The sequence below is a fragment of the Leptonychotes weddellii genome, chromosome 11 (assembly GCF_054177405.1).
Source record: "Leptonychotes weddellii isolate Sample4059 chromosome 11, ASM5417740v2, whole genome shotgun sequence".
NCBI classification, from domain to species: Eukaryota; Metazoa; Chordata; class Mammalia; order Carnivora; family Phocidae; genus Leptonychotes; species Leptonychotes weddellii.
Window position 1 is genome coordinate 42,973,652 of NC_138379.1, and position 23,990 is coordinate 42,997,641.

A 23,990-nucleotide genomic window follows, 5' to 3' on the forward strand; every position below is an offset into this window, starting at 1 on the left:
TTTTAGAATAATTCTACCCCAGAAGGTTGCCTCATGCCCATTTGTCCTTCATCTCATTCCCATCCCAATCCCCAGATAACCACGAATCTATATTTACCTTTCCTGTACATTTCATCTAAAGGAAGTCATACCGTAAGTTGTCTTTTATGTTGGCCTTCTTTCACTTAGTGTAATGTTTTTGAAGTATCTTCCTCTTGTACCTGTAGTCTATCCCTTTATATTTCTGAACAGTTCTCTGTTGTATGGCGATGCCACATTTTGTTTATTGTTTCCAGTCTGGGGCTATTATGGATAATGCTGCTATGAACATTTGTGTACAAATTTTAACATGGACATGTTTTCCTTGGGTAGCTACCTAGAAGTGAAGTTGCTGGGTCGTAAATTATGTTTAACTTTTTAAAAAAGATTTTATTTATTTATTAGAGAGAGAGCACAGGTTGGGGGAGGGAGAGGCAGAGTGAGAAGCAGGCAGAGGGAGAAGCAGGCTCCCCGTTCAGCAGGGAGCCCGATGCAGGGCTCAATCCCAGGACTCTGAGTCATGACCTGAGTTGAAGGCAGACGCTTAACCGACTGAGCCACCCAGGCACCTGCCCCTTTATGTTTGACTTTTTAAGAAACTGCCAAATGTTTTTTTCAAAGTGGCAGTAGCATTTGACCTTTCTACTAGCAATGTATGAGGGTTCCAGTTTCGTTGTATCCTTGTTGACTCTTTTTTTTTTTTAAAGATTTTATTTATTTGACAGAGAGAGACACAGCAAAAGAGGGAATACAAGCAGGGGGAGTGGGTACAAGCAGGGGGAGTGGGAGATGGAGAAACAGGCTTCCCACAGAGCAGGGAGCCCAATGCGGGGCTCGATCCCAGGACCCTGGGATCATGACCTGAGCCAAAGGCAGACGCTTAACAACTGAGCCACCAAGGCACCCCTCCTTGTTGACTTGTGATAATTACCTTTCTTTCTAATTATAGCCACTGTAAAGGGTGTGAAGTAGTAGCTTATTGTGGTTTTTAATTTGGTAATTTAATTTTCCTAATGACCAATGATGTTGAGCATGTTTTCATGCAGTTATTAGTTGTTCATAATCTTCTTTGATGAAATGTCTATTCAAATCTGTACCTATGAGATGATTATATTTTTCTCTTTAAATTTATTAGTGAAATAATTGCATTAATAGGTTTTGAAAATGTTGAACCATCCTTGCACTTTTAAACTCCACTTGGCTTAATAAACTGCTTTATTCAGTTTGTCACCACTTTATTTAGGACTTTGAGTGTAGCTTTCTTTCTTTTGTGCTGCCCTTGTCTTTTTTGATGTCAGTGTTACTCTAGCCTCATTTAAAAAATAGCATGCTCATGAATCACTTAAGTAACAGAAACTATCTGTTATATTAATAAATTATTAGTTTGATGAAATTTCCCCTTAAAATTTTTTTGGCCCTGGTACCTTTTGGTAGATTAAGTTTCTATTATATTTTCAATTTATACTGGGTTATTCAAGTTTTCCACACCTTTTTGAATCATTTTGATAATTTATGTTTTTCTAGAAAATTGTTCATTACATTGAGATTTTAAGTTTTATGACATAAATATGCATATATTATAACTTTGTGATTCTCCTATGTATCTGTGACTATCGCCCCAATTATTCCTAATATTTTTTAAGACAGTCATGTGATGTAAGATAAGCAATATGGCCTGTGACATTACCTGGCTAACTCAGGATTCCAGCTCTGTCACTTAGTCTGGTGAGCCCTTGGCAAACAACTTAACTGCTTTTGTTGTGGTTCTACATCTGTACGATGGGGATTATGTCATCCATTTATCAAAAAATTTTTGAGGGTCTACTTTGTGTCAGGACTGGCCTGGGTGTTGGGAATATAACAGTGAACAAAGTATAAAAATGTCATGTTGGTGCAAACATTAAACAAAGTAAAAAAGTAAAATGTCTGCTATTACCTGGGATGTTAGAGAGAAGTGCTAAGGAAGAAAAATAAAACAGGGAAGGGGAGAGAATATACTTAGGATGGTAATAATAAGATCTTTCTTACCAGGTTGACATGAGAATTAAATGAGAAAATATATGTAAAGAGCTTAGCACAATACCTGAGAGTGCTCAATTTAAGCTCTTATAATAATAATAATCATTTTTTTTCTTGATCAAATTTTTTAGTGGTTAGGACAATTTATTGGGCTTTCAAAGAACCAATTCGAGTCTAATATTATTTGGTTGACTTTTTTATTAATTTCTGCTTTTATTTTTCTGGATTCCTTCTATTTTCTTTTGGTTTATTTTTTAACTTCCATAAGTTAAATGGTTATTTATGTTCAGTCTGTGTATTTCTTTCTTCACTCTGAGTATTTCTTTGACCATTTCTTTTGCTAGACAGTGTTCTTTTTAACTATTATTCACTTCTTAATAGTCTATCATTTTAGTCTTCTTTAATCTAAGAATTATTTAGAAGTGCTTTTAGAATTTTCCAGGTTGTTAGGATGTATTTGATTTTCATGTGAATATGTGTTAGTTTTCCTAGCCTTTTGGTTTTTCTGTCTGGTGTTCTTCATTGTTCTAGGCAATTGTGACTTAAAGGTTTTCAACTTCTAAAATTGTTTTTTGTGATTGAACACATGGTTGGTTTTTGCAAATGTTGCATTGGATATTTAGGAAGTATGTATATTCCTCCTTTGTTGACCACAAAAATTTCTCTGTGTGTGTATTTATAAAATCAAATGTGATACCTTTGTGATTTAAACTTTCCATATTGTTAATTTTGTTTGCTTCTGTTGATTTCTAAGACAGAGATTTATTAAAGTCATCCACCAAGACAGGGCTTTGACAAATCTTTTTCTACCTTTTGTAGATTTCTTTAGAAAAATATCTTACTTTATTGAAGTATAATTTGCATACAATAAAATGCACAAATTTTAAGTGTACAAAGTTTGATGACTTTTGACAAATGCATATGCTTATGTAATCACCACCTCAATGAAGGTATAGAACATCTCTATCACCCCAGAAAATTCCTTTGTGTTCCTCTCTGTTAGTCTCCCACCCAGACCACAGGAACCACTGATGATTTTTATCACCAAAGCTTAATTTTGCTTGTCTAGAACTTTATTTAAATTGAACCAGACAGTGTACATTCTTGTGTCTGTCTTCATCTGTTCCATGTCATGATTTTGAGACTTACCCATGTCGTATCAGTAGTTTATTCATTTTTATTGCCGAGGAGTATACCTAGTTCTGTATTTGCTTTTTTGTTTTTTGGGTTTTTTGTTTTTTGCCTCCTTGATGTATTAAGTTTTGAAACTGTTTTATCTTGTTTGGGAAAAGGCTACTTTAGATTCTGTTCATATCCTCCTGTTGGCAAAAGACATCTGGTCTGTAGTTACATGGGGAAAATATATCCAAGCACCCTGAGTTTTATGCCTGCTTATTAGCTGTCTACACTGATAACAAGTGAGAGAACAAGAGAGAAGACAGATGGTTTGTAGAGCTTTGCTGACTTCCTAAATGGCTCCTTGGCACTGTTACTGTGGCCTCCGCCTTCCTGTGAGAGCTGTGATGGCAGCGCACGTGGAAACACCCCCCGTCGTTAAGATGGCTCTGAGGGACCCAGGCCGCCATCCCGGCCCCCTCTGTGCAGGGCACCCAGTGTGGACGCTAGTCACAGACTTGCCCTTGTCAGTGACTCACTGTTCAAGAGCCACTTGACCTTTAGGGATTCAGTATTTAAAGAGTGTAAGTAGAGGTAAGGAATGATAGTTGCTTAGAGGAAAATGCTAAGTAATTTTCAATGATATGGAAATGAATAACTCAGTTTTGTTAATTATCTATTGTTGAGCCTTTGCTCATTGTTTCTTCTCTTTCCTTTTTGTTTCCTTTTTGTTGATTTTTAGTTCCTTTGACAAGAGGCAGAGGAAGTGAAATGCTGTTTGCTTTTAGTAGTTATAGAAGGTGTGTGTGAGTGTGTGTGTGTGTGTGTGTGTGTGTGTGTAGGGCAGGAGAATGAAACTTTTCTAAAATAAAACCACCTTTTATGTGGGAGGCACTCTGTAGCTGTGTAACTTGAGGCAAGTCACTTCATACACCGGAACCTTAGTCTCCTCACTGGCAAAGTGAGCCGAATGTCTACATACCCATCTCGCAAGATTCTTCACATGATTTACACAAATAACATAATTTATAAAAAAGTGCTTTGTAAACATTAAAGTTCTATTGAAATATATACATCTATATTTCATTTTTATGTTTACATCTGTTTTATTCTTTCTTTTTCCTTAAAGAAAGATATTTGACCCCTAGCCATAAAGGCACAATAGACTATTCCTGAAATACCATATGTGACATTTTAAAAGCCACTTAAAAAGCCGGCCATTATAATCTAATCATTAAAATGTGCTACCTTAAAGTAAAACAAAACAAAACAAAACAAAAAACTACACACACAGACACACACAACTACTGTGAGAAGATTGTTTAAAGGAACCCTATTGTGAACACATTGTAAAGTATGGAGCACAGAGTTGGGGAGTCAGGAGTACCCGGATCCTAGTCCTAGTTGGCTTTTTTATCCAGTTATGTTGTAGGAGCTCTCTCTTTGTCTTAGTTTTCTCATTTAGAAAATGAGGAAAATAATTCATATTCTGTCATAGGAGTGATGTTATTATTATTATTATTTTACTAAAATGATTTATAACCATTTATCTTAGTTTCTCTGTGAATCCAGATTTCCACATATTGGGCTTGCTTTAAATCATATCCACTTAAGGCATGTATTCAATTCTATTTTGGGAAAAGAACTGAGATATTGTTGTCTTCTACTATAACTACACAATCTTTGCAAAATCATTTCCTAACAATTTCAAAGGAATGGAGAGCAGTACATTTAGTTACACAGTTTATGCCATCGTTCCATTAGAAGCTAAATGACAGGAGTGAGGGTACAGTGACATCAATTGTTCAGGCCTGTACATTATTCATTTAACATCTGCTGTTGGTTCTCTTTTTCCCTGTGGGGGAATAAATTACAACACATCAGCACAGTTTTCATGCTTTGTGTTTAAGCATTTAAACTTCATTTATTGTATTATTAATATTATTTCATTTCTGCTTATTTGGCAGCCCCTGAAGTTATCAATGCCCACGACTATAGCCAGCAGTGTGACATTTGGAGCATAGGTGTCATAATGTACCTTCTGTAAGTAGCCTGCTAAATGTGCAGTTTAAAATGAATTGGTAGTCTCTAACAGCAGACTAGAATTACAGAGATTTTAAATGAAAACTCGGCAATATAGTTTTTAAAAAGTGACTGAAAAAACAATTGGGAAGCCATTCTAAAAGCTCTCTTATTAGTTGTCAGTGACATCCACTAGATAGTTTTTTAATACTATAAATTTATAACATACAGGTTTGCTTTTCATGGACTTATAAATGCTACAATACCTGAGCCAAGTGAAGAACTTGCTTAACACCTCTCTGATCTTTTGTTACAGACCAGAAAGTTTCTTTGTACTTTCTCCAGAGATTCAGTTATAGCCCATCGGATAGAGAGAGGTACTGGGGCCTGGCACTTAGCTGCCCTATGGACCTGGCATATGTGAGAAGTGAACACTAACTAGACAGGAGTTCAGCCCAGGATCTGGGGACTATTCTATAGTTTCCAATCCTCTTACTGCTTCTGGCTCTTCCTTCTGTCTCACTCTCAAGATTCCATCAAACCCCACGTCCTGTTCATTTTTCCTTTGCAGTGTCCTCACCTCTTCCTTCATTTCTCTTCACTTGTATCATTTCTCCTCACTTGTATCATTTCTCCTGATGACCCATCTTCTAGAATATTACAATGTCTGTCTGACTGTTCTCCCTGCCTCCGTTCTCCTTCCCCAGTTCATCCTTCACATTGCTGTCAGGATTATCTTTCTAAATCACCATCTGATTGTACTACTTTTCTGATTCCCAACTTCTGATAATTCTGCCTTGTTATAGAAGAATGTCAGAGCCTCCCAGCATGGCATGACGGCAAGTCTCCCATGACCTGGCTCCAGCATGCCTCTCCAGTCTCGGGCTAGCTGTGTATCCCATGCACCTGCTCTATGTGCAGCAACTCTAGACCATTCTTCATGATTCGCATACCCTGTATCACATGTCTCTGAGTCTTTGCTCATGCAGTTCCTTCCACTTACAATGGTTTTTACTTCTCTACTAACCTTTCTCCTGGGCCCTCCAGCTCAAACATTAACGCCTTCTGTTTCCCTAACTCCTATCTACCCCAGCAGAGTTACTGCACTCATTATGTATATACATTCCCACACTCCACAGAGGATTTAAAGCAACATGCAAAAAATGCATGCAAAACAATAACACTGAAAGAAAAACAATAATATTTCACCAGGAAAGTTTGCACATGTGTGAATTGGACAGACTTGTTCACTTTCCTATGTTCTTATAGCACTTTTAAAAATTAGATTATACTATTGTAATATAATTATTAGATTATGTATATTTTTTCTCTGTTTTTGTTTTCCTTGGTCTAAATTCCATGAAGGACAGAGATCTTATGTTATTCATCTTTGCATCCCTCATATCTGGTACAATAGTAGGCATGTAGTCAGTGCTCAATATATGTTTGTTAAATTGAATTAAAGCAAATTGTCTAAGAGGTGTTCTGAAAAGTTAGTGGCCATTGTTCTGCCTTGTGGTGAGTATGAACATTTTTACACGGATGCAACATTAGTTTTATGGTCATATTGAAGATTTCACTGTGCACTACCTCTTCCAGATCATTTCTAAATATTGACATCAGAGTAGTTACATTTTCACAGTGCTGTGAAATGGAATACACAGGCAGTAGAAATTGGAAGATGTGATTGTAGCTGTAACTCAGATGGTCAACACACATCACTGCTTAGATTGCATAAAGTATAAACGTATTCACAAAGTTTTTGATCATTGTCTTGTGCTAATTAGAATCATACCGTAAAAATTCTGAGCCTTAGTTTTTAATTAAAAATATCACTATTTTGGGCGCCTGGGTGGCTCAGTTGGTTAAGCGACTGCCTTCGGCTCAGGTCATGATCCTGGAGTCCTGGGATCGAGTCCCACATCGGGCTCCCTGCTCAGCAGGGAGTCTGCTTCTCCCCCTGACCCTCCCCACTCTCATGCTCTCTCTATCTCATTCTCTCTCTCAAATAAATAAATAAAATCTTTAAAAAAAAAATATCACTATTTTAATTTAGTGTTTTATACTTGTAAGAATTTCCAGACAAATCAAACATAATATATGTAATCTATTATTACACAATTCATGTGGTGTTTGCTGCTGCTTAGTTTGAATTTGTTGTTAAAGAAAGTGATAGTGTAGTACATACCTAAAATTTTTTCTCCTTCTTAAAGATATAATTTTAATTTTTCTGCTTCAGAGCACGGCTGCATATCATCATAATGACATCTTTTTTTCCTTTACGGTAGACTCTTCCTTAGCTAATCAGTGCCTATTCATTAATTTGCCTGAGCCCGGTGTTCTTACAGATAATTTCTTTCACCAAGGCCATAAACATACTACCTTCTCCAGGGGGGTTATTTTCTTGTTTATCAGTTACCCCTGATTTATTTCTGCTTAATTGGACAATGATAACATACTTTCTCAAGGTGAAATTAACATAAATACTCTTCATGGGTGCTATCCTCTGTTGTTGTGATTCCTAAGACATAGGCAACAGAAAATAACAGAAAGGCTTTAGAGGCATTTTTCATGTCTTGGATTCCCTTTTCTGGATGTGCAGAAAATTGCTGTCATAAAATTTCATATGCTGCTGATTGACCAACCATTAGATACATTTTGTGAAAGTAAAATTGCAAAGGACAGAAAAAAGGGGGATTTTTTAAACACAGCCCTTAAGCTATAGTTGCATGCTAGTCAGGCAATGCAGGAACAGCTAAGAAATTGGTGAATGTGCATATCACTGGATGTTAACAGACTCAATGAGCTGGGCTTTTGCTGGCCTGTACTTGTTATAATAGATAGTAATTGTAGATAAGACCATTTTTCTGGCCCTTTTTTTTTATTGCATTTTAAAGCTAAACACTAGTGAGGCAAGTAAGATCGGAGAGAGGAAGGTCAGAACAAGCTGGAGAAATAAAAAGTATTAAAATAAGAGATTGCAGAACAATTTGATAAATACTGATCTCTTAACAAGAAGCTACTGCAAATGAAAAACTCTGTTTTCCAGCCTAGGTTGATAAACTACAAGGATGAAAGCAACTGTTTCCCCTAGGAAATCGTCATCATCGTCCTCATTATCACATAAAATATTTATTAAATTTAGATTAATTCAAAAAATGTTCATGGCAAAGATTTTAAAAGAACTTAAAAATGGAACTTTAAAAAAATCTAACTGCTAGGAGGCTTAGAGGTCATATACTTATGTACATAATAGGCTAGCATTTGGGAAGTATAATGGGATTATATCATTTTATTCTCTCAGTAATAAAGTGGAAAAATCTAATCCTGAGAGTTGAAGAACAGGCATACAGTGTGGCCTCTGTGACGAGCCCAGGTCCAGCTTCTGTCTGGCTGTCATTGGGAAAATCTGGTTGTTGGCTACAGGGCTGTACTCAGCTGTTGGGGTTGACAATAAAGATGATAGCTAACATTTGTCCAGAATGTATTATGAGGAACTGAACTCAACTTTTAAGCAAGTTCTTGCAGTTTTGGACTGGATTACTTACTGAAGCACAGGCTTGCCATGCTTTTTCTAAAAATATAGTACAAAATTTCCTTTTTTAAAAAAAATATATTTTTATTTATTTATTTATTTTAGAGAGAGAGAGAGCGCACACATGTGCACAAGGTGGGGAGGGGCTGAGGGGGAGGGAGAGGGACAAGCAGACTCCACACTCAGTGCGAAGCTGTCTCTGGGCTCAGGGCTCAATCGCATGACCCTGAGATCATGCATGACCTGAGCTGAAATCAAGAGTTGGAGGCTTAACCGACGGAGCCACCCAGGCGCTCCAATACAGTACTTCCTTTTACAAGATTCTGAACACACACAGTCCCTGTATTACAGAATGTGCCTCAAGCCCAGGTTTACTTCATACATACTGCTGGTGGTTTTACTGATATTGGTCATTATGTATGCTCAGCTTTCATTCCAGACTGAAGGGTCAAATCATCATCATCCAGATTGTCTTCATTTTGTATACCATTTTTGAAGAGTTGTTGCCTTTTTAATGGATTTTTGGCTTTGACTCAGAGCCTATAGACCCCAGGGTTATTCTTAGTTTATTTTTACTAACATTGGTATAGTATTTTACCATGGATAAAACCCTTACAGGATCATTAGACTCTGAAAACTCTCACTGGACTCTGATAACTCAATATATTTTCCCCTAAGTCCAGTTTGAATTATGTACCTTAAGCACTACCTTACCTTTGCTCACATTGAAGTGTATCTCCACTATTATTTGTGCACTTAAAATCACACACCTGCTTGTATTTTGGTCCTATTTAAGCTTAGTTTTCCCCATCTGGAAGACCTTTGGGTCATGTGCAGATCTGGAGATTTCAATGTATATAAGGTCCTATCACTGATCTTGCAAAACCTCCTTTGCTCCCATTTCTACATCCAGAGAGAGATACCCACCTCTAGCTATCCTTTACTTAAATTTGAAGCACCACTATTTCCAAGTTCTATGGAAACTTAATTTTTAAAAGCTTCATTTTGATTATTTAAAAAGAATCTAAACAAAATGATTGCCTTTGTTGTAGATTATGTGGAGAACCACCGTTTTTGGCAAGCTCAGAAGAGAAGCTTTTTGAGCTAATAAGAAAGGGAGAACTACATTTTGAAGATCCGGTCTGGGAGTCCATAAGTGATTGTGGTAAGTATAGATCTGTCATTATTTACTAAAGCAAATGTATGTAATATAAAAAACTTGGCCAATAATTCAAATACTCTCAATTTCTGTTTCGTAATTAAATTTACTTGTAGAAATAAACAGTATTTACTTGTGGAATAGTGATCTCTTCACTGTGATTGTTGTAGTCAAAACTTCCAACAAAAACAGAAATTACATAATAAAAATTGAAGAGGAAGTTGCTGATCATCCAGCCCAGTTTTACTGTAGATCATAAACCAGCAAATCCGGGCAATAAAACCTCACTTTAGGCCTGAAACTTTATTAATTAGCCATTTATTCTGATGATATTTATTTTATAATTGGAATCTTCCCTTCATGTCATATAGACCTAATCCTAAATAAACTGGAAAATGTATGGTATTAATTGTAGTTAAGATAAGATTTTCAGGATTTCCCCTTATTTGCAGCTAAAAGTGTTTTGAAACAGCTTATGAAAGTAGATCCTGCTCACAGAATCACAGCTAAGGAACTACTAGATAACCAGTGGATAACAGTAAGTTACAAGATTACTTCTTTTTTTTCTTTTGGACATGCTACCATTGCTTTTTTTTTTTTTTTTTAATTTGGTCTTGTAGTTTATATATAGTCCTAAAACAGCCAATTAGTTTCATCTTCTGACAAGTTAAAAAATTATTGAGTCTTAACACATTTCTGAAATGGGTATTTTCAAACTATTAAAACTATTACCACAGTTGTTTATATATGTTTATAGAGGCTTAAATGAACTCTTCTTTGCTCCATGCCATGACGGTATCAAGTCTGGTAGAGGAGAGCTGGGAAATGCCCCATATGAAAACTAATAATGAAACAGTCTGTTTAGACAAGTGACGTAAAGCCTGGAAGAGTCCACTTCTCTTTCAACTCTTTGGACGCAAGGAATCTTTGGGGACTTAGAAAAACCAAGATCTTCTAAGAGTGGCTGTTACCTGGCCTGAAATCTTGAGTAATTATTCATTTACATGTTGCTTCCCCCATCAGACTTATTGCCTTCAGCATAGACCCTGTATCTTACCGAGCTTTGTATTCCTGTACCAGAGCATTACCTGGTCACAATAGGAACCTTGGAAGAAGCTGCTACTTACCTCTCCATATTTATCCTCTTTTTGTTCTCTGGTAACGAGGATCCTCACTTGTAGCTGGAAACACTGCTATCTAGTCTTCGTTGCTGGTTATCCCTAGTTTTTGTTAGTTATCACGATGGCAGAAGTAGGAGGAATTTTCGGGAAGTGTCCTTGAATGGAGGGCATATGGCATTCCTCAGGTGCATCTTCTTTCCCAGTGAATGGAATACAGATGGGATGGCTGGAGTTTGACTAGCCATATTAGACCATAAAGTGGAATCCATAAACTGAGGATGGCAGAGCAACAGGATGCGAGGAAGCAGGGCTTTTAGCTCACAGAGCCCCCGTGCCAGCCCTTGACTACCCACCTCCAGACTTTTTCATGAGCAGGAAACAAACTTCTGTCATCTTTGAGACACTGTCAGATATGTTATTGGGCCTAATACCATTAATCTATACTCAATAATTGTTGAATGAGTGAATGATTCAATAAGTGAATAGGTCTGTAGGTATCTCAGAAAATGTCCGAGAACTGAGTTTGGAGATTTCTAAAGACACCTGGGAACTATTGCTAAGCAGTATTCATCTGTGAAAATATTATTGTACATCTATTATTTGCTAGACACAGTGCAACGTAATGTTGCTGGTATGCTTACATTGTAGTAGCATTGTTGCAGAATGATGGTGGCTTGGATGGGGTGGTAGCAACAGAGTTGGAGAGTAATAAATGCAGTATGTTTTTTAGATATAGTTGACAGGACTTGGTGGTGGCTTAGATGAGAAATGAGGATAAGGGAGGAATCAAGGATGACTTCCAGATTTTGCTGTAATAGCTGGTGGGACCATGATGGTGCCATTTACTGAGATGTGGAACACTGTGGGAAAAATAGGTTTTTTTTCCAGGGTGAGGGTGGTAGATCAAGAGTTCCATACTAGATATGCAAAGTCTGAGATGCCCATGTGGCATCCAAGTGGAAATATTAAATAGATAATCGAATATATGAGTCTGGAACTGGGGAAGTCCGAGCTAGAGATATAAATTTGGGAATCGTGAGTGTATAGACGCCATGTAAAGTCATTAGGCTGCAGAGATAAGTTAGGAAGAAAAGACAGAAAGGAGAAGAGGCCCCAGCAGCCTGCCGTTGGATACTACAACATTCAGAAGAGGAGACACCAGCCATGGGGGCTGAGAAGGGATGGCCGATGTGGAGAGAAGAAAATCGGGAGAGTGGTGCCAGCAAAGTTAGGTGAGAAGAATGTTGGAGAAAGTGAGAACAGTCAGCTCCCAGATAAATGCTGCCAAGATGTCAAGACGAGATGAAGAGTTTCCATTAGACTGGCCAACAGAGGGGTTGATGGTGACCCTGAGGGCCCAGGTAAGTTTAGATACATATCAGAAACTTATAGTGATATCACTCCTCTTTTCAACTCTCTAGTTTTCCTTTGGCAATTTCCAATCATTGTTTTGAATAATATTTTTTCCTTGAAGGACTAAAAATCCAGTCTTCACTGAAAGCTGGGTTATATCTGCCCTCTTCTGTGAATGTGTTGATCTCCAAATGATTCTGTGCAGTAAGTCTTTCTGGCCTAAAGTAATTGTGCAAATGAGCTAGCAGCTAGATCCTTGCAAAACCGTTCTGAGGAGATTTGTAGTACAGCAAAATCAAAAACTGTAAAACAGATGGTGTGCCTTAGAAATCTCTCTCTTTTCAGCAGCACATAACATTCGGGTTTGGCCATTTAATTATTTGTTTTCTAATTAGTACAACTTTATTTCTGGCTTTGGTCATTTTTTCAGAAGTCTCCATTTTTGAGCCTCTGTAACATTTGTCTCTATGTAGTCTTTGCCAAATGGATAGAGAAGTGACAGATAGCGTGTACTATATCGGACTACCCTAAGGAGTTCAGTGTATGAAGTTTAGAATACTGGCATTTTATAAACTTCTGAAAGGCAAAACTCTTTTCTTCTTAACCACTTGAAGCCTTCCTGTAATTCATATCCTCTGTTTGAAATAATCTAAAAAGAATACGTTACTTCTCTCAGTACCTGGCTGCTTTATAACCAGAGCTTATCTTTTGCAATATCTAACATATAGTGACATTTTTTCAAAGAGCTTTATTGGATAAAAAGTTTTTATGATTCAGCCTATGTATTGTGCGTTGTGAAATATGGTATATGTCTGCAAAGTGTTCTGAGAAAAATAGTCATAGCTTCTCTATGTACATTTAAGTGAATGGAACTTAAAATAAACACATTTGTCATCCTGATTTCAAAAGTCAAAGATTAGATGTAAGGAAAACCAGCCAAGAAATGACTTTCCTACAAAGGAAGAGTTTGATGATGACTCCCATGGCCAGGAGTGTGCCTGCGATCCTCTTGAGTCTGTTTTTTCCTTCCTGTCCTCTTTCCTCTCAACAGTGGCTCAGGAGTTTATTCCATCTTATTAGGCAATTACAGTTGCTTCTTGGTATTCCTTCAAGTCCCCTTATGACATATAACACCAGGAATTTGCATGTTTAACAAGTTTCCCAGGTATTTTTAATGCCTACTTATATTTAAGAATGCAACTATAAATTAAGGAAATATTTTTCTTCTATGGCTTGTCATAGTTTCCAGAATGAGCTCTTTCGGTTTTATTTATACATTCGGTAATTCCTTTGACAGATTTTGTGTGTGTGTGTGTGTGTGTCTACCATGTTGTGCTAGGTAATAAATAAAATATCATTAAAGATATATAGGGTATGGTCTCTGATATAAGGAACTTATAACCTGGTAAGAGAGACAAGCTGTGTAAAAGATACGATCAATGAAGAAAATGATAAATGACATAAGAAGACCAGAGATAACAGAGGCAAGCAAGTGTAAAATCAGGAAGTTCAATCTGACTGGCAGAGAAAATGCTCGAAGGAAAGAAGTGGGAAACGAACTTTTAAAAATGGAAAGAGAATTGTGAGAGGACTTGAATCTCAGGCTAAAAAGTTGTAACTTGCGGTCATAGATGGTAGAGAACAATGTACACTCTTTGAAATGAAGGAAATTATTGTTATAGTGCATCAGTCTTGCAAGGTGGCTTATTTTAAATGGGACAGCAGTCATTTAAATGTCTATTCATTTTAACAAGTATCTTTGGATTTTAATCCATCAGGCACCATTGGGGTTCAAAGATGAATAAAACACAGTCTCCCTCCTTAAGTAATTTACCACAAAGTACAATGTACTTTTTTTTATGGTCACACTTTGTGAAGGCACTTGTCATCAAGGTGTGGGGTCTAATCTCAGAATGGTCTTTCCTAGTGTGTGAACAAGGCCCTTCTTTTTACAAGTTATTATCCAGGTTTTTGTCATTAGCTTTTGACAATTAGCCTTAACATATACACTCTACATAAGAAAATGAAACTTTTCTGATGCCTAATTGTGGGGCATTTTTTTCTGACTGTATACTTTCATCCTAAATGTGTCAAAACTCTTACCTTTATTTTACTATATTTAGTTATTCTTAAATTGTGAATTATCTTATGTATATGAATATGTCGAGGTCCTATTTAATGAAGGTTTCTATAAAAATTATGTTACAAAGCAGCTCATGAACCAGGAACCTTGGAGATTTATTCACTATCCAATGATAGGTAGATAGTTAATAATTCAGTAACTATTTATTGCATAACTACTATGTGCTGCGGAGGACACAGGGATGAGTCTGGCACAGCCCCTGTGCACAGGTTGCCCACAGCCTAATAGAGGGTTTAAAATAAAAATACAGGCAGTGAATGAGTATATAATAATGTGTGTGTATATATAAACATAAATAATATGTAAAATACACTATATGTTATATGTAAGTATACAATGACACGTGTTCTATAAAGATAAAAATACGTATTTTATATATACTGTGCTATATAATACTATATAATACAATACGATACAATGTATGGTATAGTGCCATATAATGTAGTAGTGATACTAGGTTTTCAAGAAGAGAGCCATCATTCCCTTTAGGGGATTATAAAAACTACTTAAAGTGAAGGTAATGTGTGACCTGGCTCTGAAAGAGCGGGTAAAAGTAGAAATTAGTGTTACAGTTGTGGTAAGAAGGATGAGGATTCTAGGTAGGAAGAACTTCACAAAGATATACAGAGAAAAAAATGTGCAATATATTCAGAGAACATGAAGTATAGTAGTAATTCTGTTTTTCTAGAACCATAGAAGACATGTAGGGAAGTAGTGGGAAATTAAGCTGTAAAGGCAGGTTAGAACTGTTTTACTCTAGACCTTGACTTATCTGGAGGAGACTTTATCTTTGGCTTGTTTGACAGAGGGTTGCTACTGGAAAGCTCTGCAGGACCCTGATCACAGCTGAACCTACTTGAGTTTCTCCTTTGTCCCTCTGCCTTATAGGGTGACTTGGGTGGACTTCGATGAGGTCTGTGGGCTAAGAAGAGAACACCTATTCCAATGGAGTGTCCTGCCTGAGAGAATAAGAAGCTGGAAAACCCCCAGGAGTAAATTTGAGTTGAAGGTCTTGAGAGAGCCTTACACACAGGTCATGTCTTAAGGGCAGAAGCAAGATCTTGATGAAGAGAGAGTAAAGCAGGAGTCAGGATCTCAGTGGAAACAGGATGGGCATTGGAGCAGGTTGGGGACAAGTAGCAAGTGTCTGAGACTCCTCACAGGTCAGCTCCATCAGTTAGTGGGCTGGTAGATGTATTGCTGGCAAGACAGACAGAACTTCAGGAAGAATAACCTGGCAAAAGTGTGTGTGGTACAGCTTGCTTGCTGGCAAGCAGAAGCTGGAGCACTGGGGCACCTAGGTGGCTCAGTCGGTTGAGCATCTGACTCTTGATTTTGGCTCAGGTCATGATCTCTGGGTCGTGGGATCAAGCCCCATGTTGGGCTCCACACTCAGTGGGGAGTCTCCTTGAGATTCACTCTCCCTCCCTCTCCCTTTGCCTTTCCTCCCCACACCGCCCTGCCCACATGCTCTCTCTGTCTGTCTCTCTCTCAAATAAATAAATATTTTTTAAAAAAAGAAGTTGGAGCACTGAAATAGGACTTGGGTGAGATGATGAAGACTAGAATTCAGGCAAAGAGAGTGGAACAGAAAGGAGGGGGAAAATCAGATGTTAGGAAGAGAATCAACAGTTTTTCAACTAAGTAGAAATATTAGATAAAGGAGTACAAGGACTCAAAACTGTTTTCAGGTGACTGGGAAAGACAAAAAGTCTGGAAGAATTGCTGGTTTCATAGATTAGAAAAAGAGTGAGGTGTTTTTTGGAACAGTATATTCAAACTTTTATGCTTGAGTAATTCCAAAAAGAGTATTGAAAAAATGGTGAATCTCCTAGGATATTTTTAGGTAGAGCTTAAAAAATTTTCACCCTAAATTTAATTAATTGCAAAGGATATAATTTCCTTAATATTGATAATTAAAAATAAAACTAATATTGTTTTTACATGAATAAGACATTCATCTTATCCATTTGTAAAAATTTGTGATCAGTCTCTTCTTTAACAGGAACTATAGGTTATTCATTCTTTTCTTTGAATTTCTGTTGCTATTCCACTTCTTTCACAAAATTTTATCCTAATATATATTTTTGCTGAAAGGTTTTTATTAATCATCCTATAATTTGTCTCATCTTGCAAGAAAAAGGTTCAAATACATATTTAATTTTGTTTTTATTTGCTGTGATTTTAAGGTTCTAAATGTTTAAAAATTACTTAATGATGATTTATCATTATGATTATTAGTACATAATTGATCAAGAGAACATAATTATAATTTGCTATAATTATTAAGTATCACAAGTACAATTATATTGGAAATGCATCTCTGTACTGGATAGATAGGGCTGCATTTCCCCACCCCAAAAACTTTATTCATCCATGATTGACTATTACTTATTGTTAGAAAGAGACAGCATTCAGTTTCAATTGTATTGTTGTTTTAGTTTTTAAAGATGTAGGCACCTAGAACCTTATGTGAATATGTAGATGTGAATGGAAGGAGTTTCAACATAGCAGTGTCACTCAGCTCTTTAAATCTCTTTGAGTTAATTGTCAAAAACCACCCAGGGAAAGGCCTGCTAGAGAAGGTTCTGGTTCCTGCCAAGATGCTGAATTAGCACAGATTACTTCATCTTCTCTGAAGATTAAACCTAGAATAACTTAGGGAAAAACCTCATGATACCAGGATTCAGAGAACAGCATGAGAAGCCCTTGGGAAGATGAAGGATTCATTTTGAGTTGCTGCGTATGGTGGGTGAGGCGACAGCCTGGAGCCAGGACAGGATGTTAAAGTAGGAAGACAAAAAAACCCAAGTTCCCCCTTTTGCTTGTCTTCCTTTGCCTTGGGACATTGATGCCTGTCCCCTCACAGGGGTCTAAGAAATAAAATCAGAGCCAGCACTGAAGCCCTGTTTTGAGTGAGAAGCTAAGGAAAATGGGTGGGAATTGACTGGTTTTTGGCATTGACTCCTTACCTGTTGAACTCCAAATGCTAGGACTGGCGGGTTGTGTTTTTAGGAGTGCCTCATCTGAAGGTTGTTTCTCCTGGGAGAAAGTTGATAAGGATGAAACCCTAGACTGTGGAGTAGCTTGGAGGGGGCAGGTTTGTGGTGCCTAAAGTTCTTACCCCTTACTCTTCCTTGAGCTCCTGGGCTGAGGGCCTGGATTTGACCTTAGAACCATGCCCTGTCCTCCCAAGGAGCCAGTACTCCCTGGGGAAGATGAGATCACAGGCCAAATTTCAGACACTATTAGGAGAGTTTAGAATAGACAGTCCAAAATTTAAAAGTCAGCAAAGTGAGCATACTAAAAGAGATAAGTGGAAGATGTTAATAATATGGAGGAAGAATATGAAATAATACAACAGAACCAAGTAGAACCATTTAGGTGTAATGGTTGAAATATAGAACGCAACTATATAGGGTAAAGAGTGAAATGGGTGCAGCTAAAGAATGAATTAAAAAACTAGGCGATCAGATTGTGGAACTTTACAGAAGGAAACAGGAAGATAAATTGAAAATGTAAAAAAAGAGAAAAAAAAGTTAAGATATGTGGAGTTAAAAGTAAAAGTGCCCAAATTCCTATAATAGGAGCTTGAGAGAGATAAGTAAAAAGGAGGAGGAGAAAATCTTTAAAGAAATAATAGAGATAAAATAATCAGAATTAGAGAAGAAAGTCTTCAGCATTCAACAGATGATAGAATACTAAATAGGAGAGATAAGGAAAAACTGACAGAAGAGGCATAATGAAATTTAAGAACATTAAAAACAAGGAAAAAACTCTAAAAGCTCCCAGAAAGAAATAGTAAAACATATAAAAAAGAACAAGAATCACATTGACATCTTACTTTTGGGGAGCAACATTCGATACAAGCATAAATAGAGTAATCCTCTAAATATATTAAAAGACCAAGAACTTTAAACTTAGAATTTTGTATCCATCCAAATTATCATTCAAATGAAAAGATATTATAAAAATATTTTCAAATATACAAGACCTCAGAAGGATTGACACACAAGTCATACACGTAAAACACTTGGTTGAAATAATTAAATAGGAAAACCAAATCCAGAAGCTGCTACCAGAGCTATGTGCAGTAAGAGTCTTTAAATACCTTGATAAAGTTTGTTGGTGTCAAAAAGCAAAACTAAAAAACCACAAAACCAAAGAATAAGAGGAGAAATTATCTTCATAATAACAAGAATTAAAATGCAAAGCAATATCTATGTGATAAGCACTGAGAAGGGAGAGAGAACATTTGTCCACTGAGAGGGTGCTAAAATGGGAGATGTAGACATCAGATTTTTAAAGTGGGAAAGAATTAAAAAACAAAGAATGGGGCAAATTGAAGTAGTAAACATAAATGATAGAAACAAGTCCAAATATAAAAATAATTACAAATAAATGGGTTAGAAATACCTATTAAAAGACATATTGTCGGGCGCCTGGGTGGCTCAGTTGGTTAAGCGACTGCCTTCGGCTCAGGTCATGATCCTGGAGTCCCGGGATCGAGTCCCGCATCAGGCTCCCTGCTCGGCGGGGAGTCTGCTTCTCCCTCTGACCCTCCTCCCTCTCATGCTCTCTGTCTCTCATTGTCTCTCTCGCAAATAAATAAAATCTTAAAAAAAAAAAAAAGACATATTGTCAGGTTGAATTTTTGTTGACTCTAGCTAAGTGCTATTTACAAGAAACACATTTGAAGCATAAGGACAGAGAAATATTGAAAAAAAGAAGAATGGAAAAGGACATACCAGGCAAACACTAACCTGTGTCACTAAATTAAAGCCTGTGTAACTGAATAAATACCAGTTAATACCTTAACACACCTTTACACAGAACAAATCATTACTAGAGATAAAGAAGGTCACTTTGTTATGATAAAAATTCAACTGAACCATGTATGCAACTAATACATGTTATTTTAAACATGTATGCAATTAATAAAGTAACCTGGAAAACATAATATATCAGAAGTTGACAAAAGTACATGGAAAAATTGGCAAATTCATCACAGTGGGAGATTTTAATGCACTTCTCTCAATTACTGATAATGTAAAGCAAATGGAAACAAAAACAGTCACAGAGATTTTAACAACACAGTCAACAAGCTTATCCTAGTGGACACATAAACAATTCTGCACCCAACAATTAGAGAACATATAGCTTTCTTAAGCCCATGTGGAACATTTATCAAAATTGCTCTTATACTAATCCATGAAGCAAGCAAGCCTCAATGAATTCCTCACAGATCACGTTCTCTAACAATATGCAAACACGCGTCAGAAGTCAATAGCAGTTAGATTAAATATCTGCGTGTGTTTGGAAATCACATCACATGCTTCTAGAGAAGTCCGGGGTTAAGAATAAATACTAACGAGAAAAAATGAAATCCTTAGAACTGAATGACAATGAAAATACATCATGTCAAAACTTGTAGGATGCTGAAAAGTTTGTTTTGGCAGAAGTTTGTAGCCTAAAATACTTATATTAGAAAAGAAGAAAGGCTAAAAATTAATAAACTACTATCCAACTTAAAATGCATGGAAAAAATCCAGCGGAATATACCCAAATAAAGTAATAGGGGAAAAAAGTAAGTGAAAATAAAGTAAATAGAAAGCGAAGGTAGAGGAGAAAAGATAACAAGAACAACATTTGAGTCTTCTGAAAGACCAACAAAAAGAGAAAACTTTGGCAAAAGTAATTGAGAAAGAAAAAGAGAAGACAAAAAGTAGATATTACATATGAAAAAGAGAATTCAGCCACAGGTAAAGCACAGAAAAAGGATTGTGATTTAAAAGATAAGAAATTTAAAAGACAAGGGAATCCTACCAACACTGTATACTAATAAATCTGAAAACTTTGGCCAAATGGACAAAATTTCTCGTTCCAGAAAAATTTTACAGCTTCATAAAACTGTCTCAAGAATAAATAGAAAACTTGAATGGTCCTATAGTTATGAAAGAAATTGAAGTAGTAGTTTAAAATCTTCCATAAGGAAGATGATGGGTATTAAGATGAGCATGATGAGCACCGAATGATGTATTGAAGTGTTGAATCACGTATTGTATACCTGAAACTAATATAACACTGTATGTTAACTACACTAGAATTAAAATTTAAAACTTTATATATATATATTAAATAAAAGTTACATATATTAAATAAAAATAAAATCTTCCATAAGGAAAACACCAGGCTTAAAATTCAGATGATTTTACAGATTAGTCCCACAAGACTTTCATCTCAAATTTGTAACTCACCTCCCACCCCCAACAAGAGGGAATTTTTCTTTACTTCTTCAAAAAGTCGAATATAACTCTGTATACTGTAGTATAACAAAACTAGACCAAAGGAAACTAAACCTATGAAAAAGGAAAATGATCCATTTCACTTATTAATATAGATATGAAACCTTAAACAAAATATTAGCAAATTGGATCCAGTTGTGTATATGAAAAGATAATACATCATGACCAAGTTGGACTTTTGCTCAGTATACAATGATGGTTTAATTTCAGAAAAACAGCTATAAATATAAATTCCCACATTAACATATTAAAGGAGAAAAAGCATATGATCATTTCAAAAGAAATAAGACTCAACATACATTCACAATTTTTTTTCATTCACAATTTAATTAGAAATAAAAGGAAACTTCTCTAACCTGACATAAAAGATTATAGCAAATATCATTCTAAATAGGAAATATGAGAACTTCCTTTAAAATAAAGCAGTAGTCAAGGAAGTCAGCTTTCAATATTTTTTTTCCAAGATTGTGGTTTTTAGTTAACTTGAGACAAAGAAAAGATATTAAAGGCATGGGAATTGGAAAGCAGAAATAAAACTTTTATTATTTATCGTAATATACAAATTATTAGACACATTATTTGAAATAATAGGAAAGCTGAGTAAGATAGCTGGATTTATTATTGATATATAGTTAACCCTTGAATAACATGGAGATTAGGGGTACTTTCCTCCTGTGCAGTTGACTCCCCAGAAACTTAACTACTAATATCAGACTGTTGACTAAAGTCTTGCTGATGACATGAACAGTCAATTAACACATATTTTTATGTTATATGTACTATATACTATATTTTTATAATAAAGTGAGAGAAAAAATGTTATTGAGAAAATCATAAAGAGAAAATACATTTACAATAACCTACTGTATTTACCAAAAAAAATCTGCATATAAGTAAACCCACACAGTTGAAACCCATATTGTTCAAGGGTCAGCAGTATATCAGTATAGAAGTGTATCAAATCAACACATACACACCTTAAACTTACACAGTGTTGTTACATGTCAATTATATCTCAGTAAAGCTGGAAAAAAAGATTGGTATATAAAGTTCAATTACATTTCTATTCACAAGCAACCAACAATAGAAAATGTAATAAAAATGAAGACATGTAAAGCAGTATCCAAGAATATAGAATATCCAGGAATAAATCTAACATAAGATTCCTAAGACCTCTTTGGGTAAAGTTAGGAAATTTTATTGGAAAACATTGAAAAAGACTTAAATGAATAGATCGTGGTATGGCCTAACAATGGAATATTATATAGCAGTCTGAGTGATTAAACTACATGTAGTAATATCTATGAAGCAATGAAATTTATCTTTAAACTAATCATAGTTTTGTTAAGATATAATCTGCTCACTCTAAAATACACTGATTTTAAGTATATAGCCTGATGAATCTTTATATATGTATATATTTGTGTAACTACCAGCCAGAACAAAATATGGAACATTTCTGTCCCCAATCAGAAAGTTCCATTGTTCCCTTTTCCAGAGTGATTGGACCATTCACCAGCAATGTGTGAGTTCTAGTTTTGCTCCCCATCTTCTCCAATGCTTATTATTGTCAGTATTTTTTATTTAGATACTCTGGTAGATTGTAATAGCATCTCATTGTGGTTTTAATCTGCATTTCCTGAATGACAAATGAAATTGGTCACCTTTATTTATGTTTATTGGTCTTTTGGTTATCTTCTTTTGTGAAACACTTGTTCAGGTCTTTTTTCCCCCTCATTTTTTCTATTTGGTTTTATGTCTTTTACTTATTGATTTGTAGGAGTTCATTATTTTAGATAAATGAGCTTTCTGTGACACACAAATAAATATATATACAAAAACAAGAAATGGAAGAAGCTGACTTACGGAAAAGAACATGGAAAGGATTACTGCAAACCCTTGCTCAAGGAGGTGGCTTTTGAAAAAGAATAGATCATTGGAAATTGGGGGTCTTGAAATGGATTCCCTGCAAACTCTATCCTTGCCCACATATCCCTTTGAAAGTCTTCATGTACAGCCAGGTGTACACAGTTTGAAAAATGTTGGTTTGAATATAGTGAGTTTGTTTTTTTATTTTTCCAGCTTTATTGAGATATAATGGATGTATAACATTATATAAATTTCAGGTGTACAACATAATGGTTTGACATATGTATATATTGTGAAATGATTACCACAATTAGTTTAGTTAAAATATCCATCAACTCACATGCTTACAATTTTTTATCTTTTGATGGGAACTTTTAAGATCTGTCTTAGCAACTTTCGAAGATACCGTACAGTATAGAAGTCTCCACAAACACCTCTAGCTAAAAATTCTTGGCAGGCAATTGGAAATACACTTCTGTAATGGGGTAAATTACTAAATTTCTCAGGCTGCTTCCCCCTGAAGAATAGGAATATCAACACTAACCTTGTATACTCATATAGTTGCTACACTTATCAAAGAAAATCACCGAGACGACTTTTAGGAAAATTTTTAAAGCATGCAGTTGCTTACCTCAGTGGTCATTATTACCTTGATATGCTGCTGCCGAGCACTCACTGAGGCCCAGGAGGGTGAGTTTGGCGGTTTTACCGGGTGCCACCAGTTCATGTGGGTATCTGCAACTTACATTGTTTCTTTTCCTACTGTAATGTACATTAATTACTAGTCATATAAAGGTAATAGCTGAGGTTACCCTGGTAAGTGATTTAAATGGTAAACAAAAAAGGAAGAATAACTTTTCTTCCTCCATCCCCTCATTCCCTCACACTAAAGATAGCCTTTGTTAAGTCTCTATGCATTCTTTGAAAAGTAATTCTATGCATTTTTATGTATATACCTTACACAAGCGGGTTCATATTACGCAAGCTATTCTTTTCTACCTAATGTATCTTGGAAAGATTTCTTTATTTTTTAAAAAGCAGCATTGGATCCCAAATTATGGATACACTATTATGTTCTAAGTAGTCCCCTATGAATATGGAACATGTAAATTGTTTCAGATTATTTCTATTCTAGCAGTGGTACAACAAATGTTCTTATAAATATATGTTTGCATGCTGTGCTGTCAGGTAAATTCTTAACAGTGGACTTACTGGTCAGAGAGGAGGTGCATTATACATTTTGATAGGTTATTGCTAATTTGCCCTCCCATAAAAAGCCAGTAAATGAGAAAGCCTGTTTGCCCACACCCTCACCAACACAGAGTATTAC

General features: G+C 35.9%; 1 protein-coding gene across 11 annotated transcripts in view; it reads left to right on the plus strand.

Annotated features, from left to right (window-relative positions):
- The window catches only part of STK33 (serine/threonine kinase 33), a 130,714-nt gene that overhangs the window by 84,300 nt on the left and 22,424 nt on the right, over positions 1-23,990 (plus strand). For all 11 annotated transcript variants that reach the window (XM_081798638.1, XM_081798639.1, XM_081798640.1 and 8 more), the window contains 3 exons: positions 5,121-5,196; positions 9,763-9,875; positions 10,322-10,407. In XM_081798638.1, the coding sequence (XP_081654764.1) occupies positions 5,121-5,196; positions 9,763-9,875; positions 10,322-10,407 (275 nt within the window). The remainder of the gene's footprint in view (positions 1-5,120; positions 5,197-9,762; positions 9,876-10,321; positions 10,408-23,990) is intronic.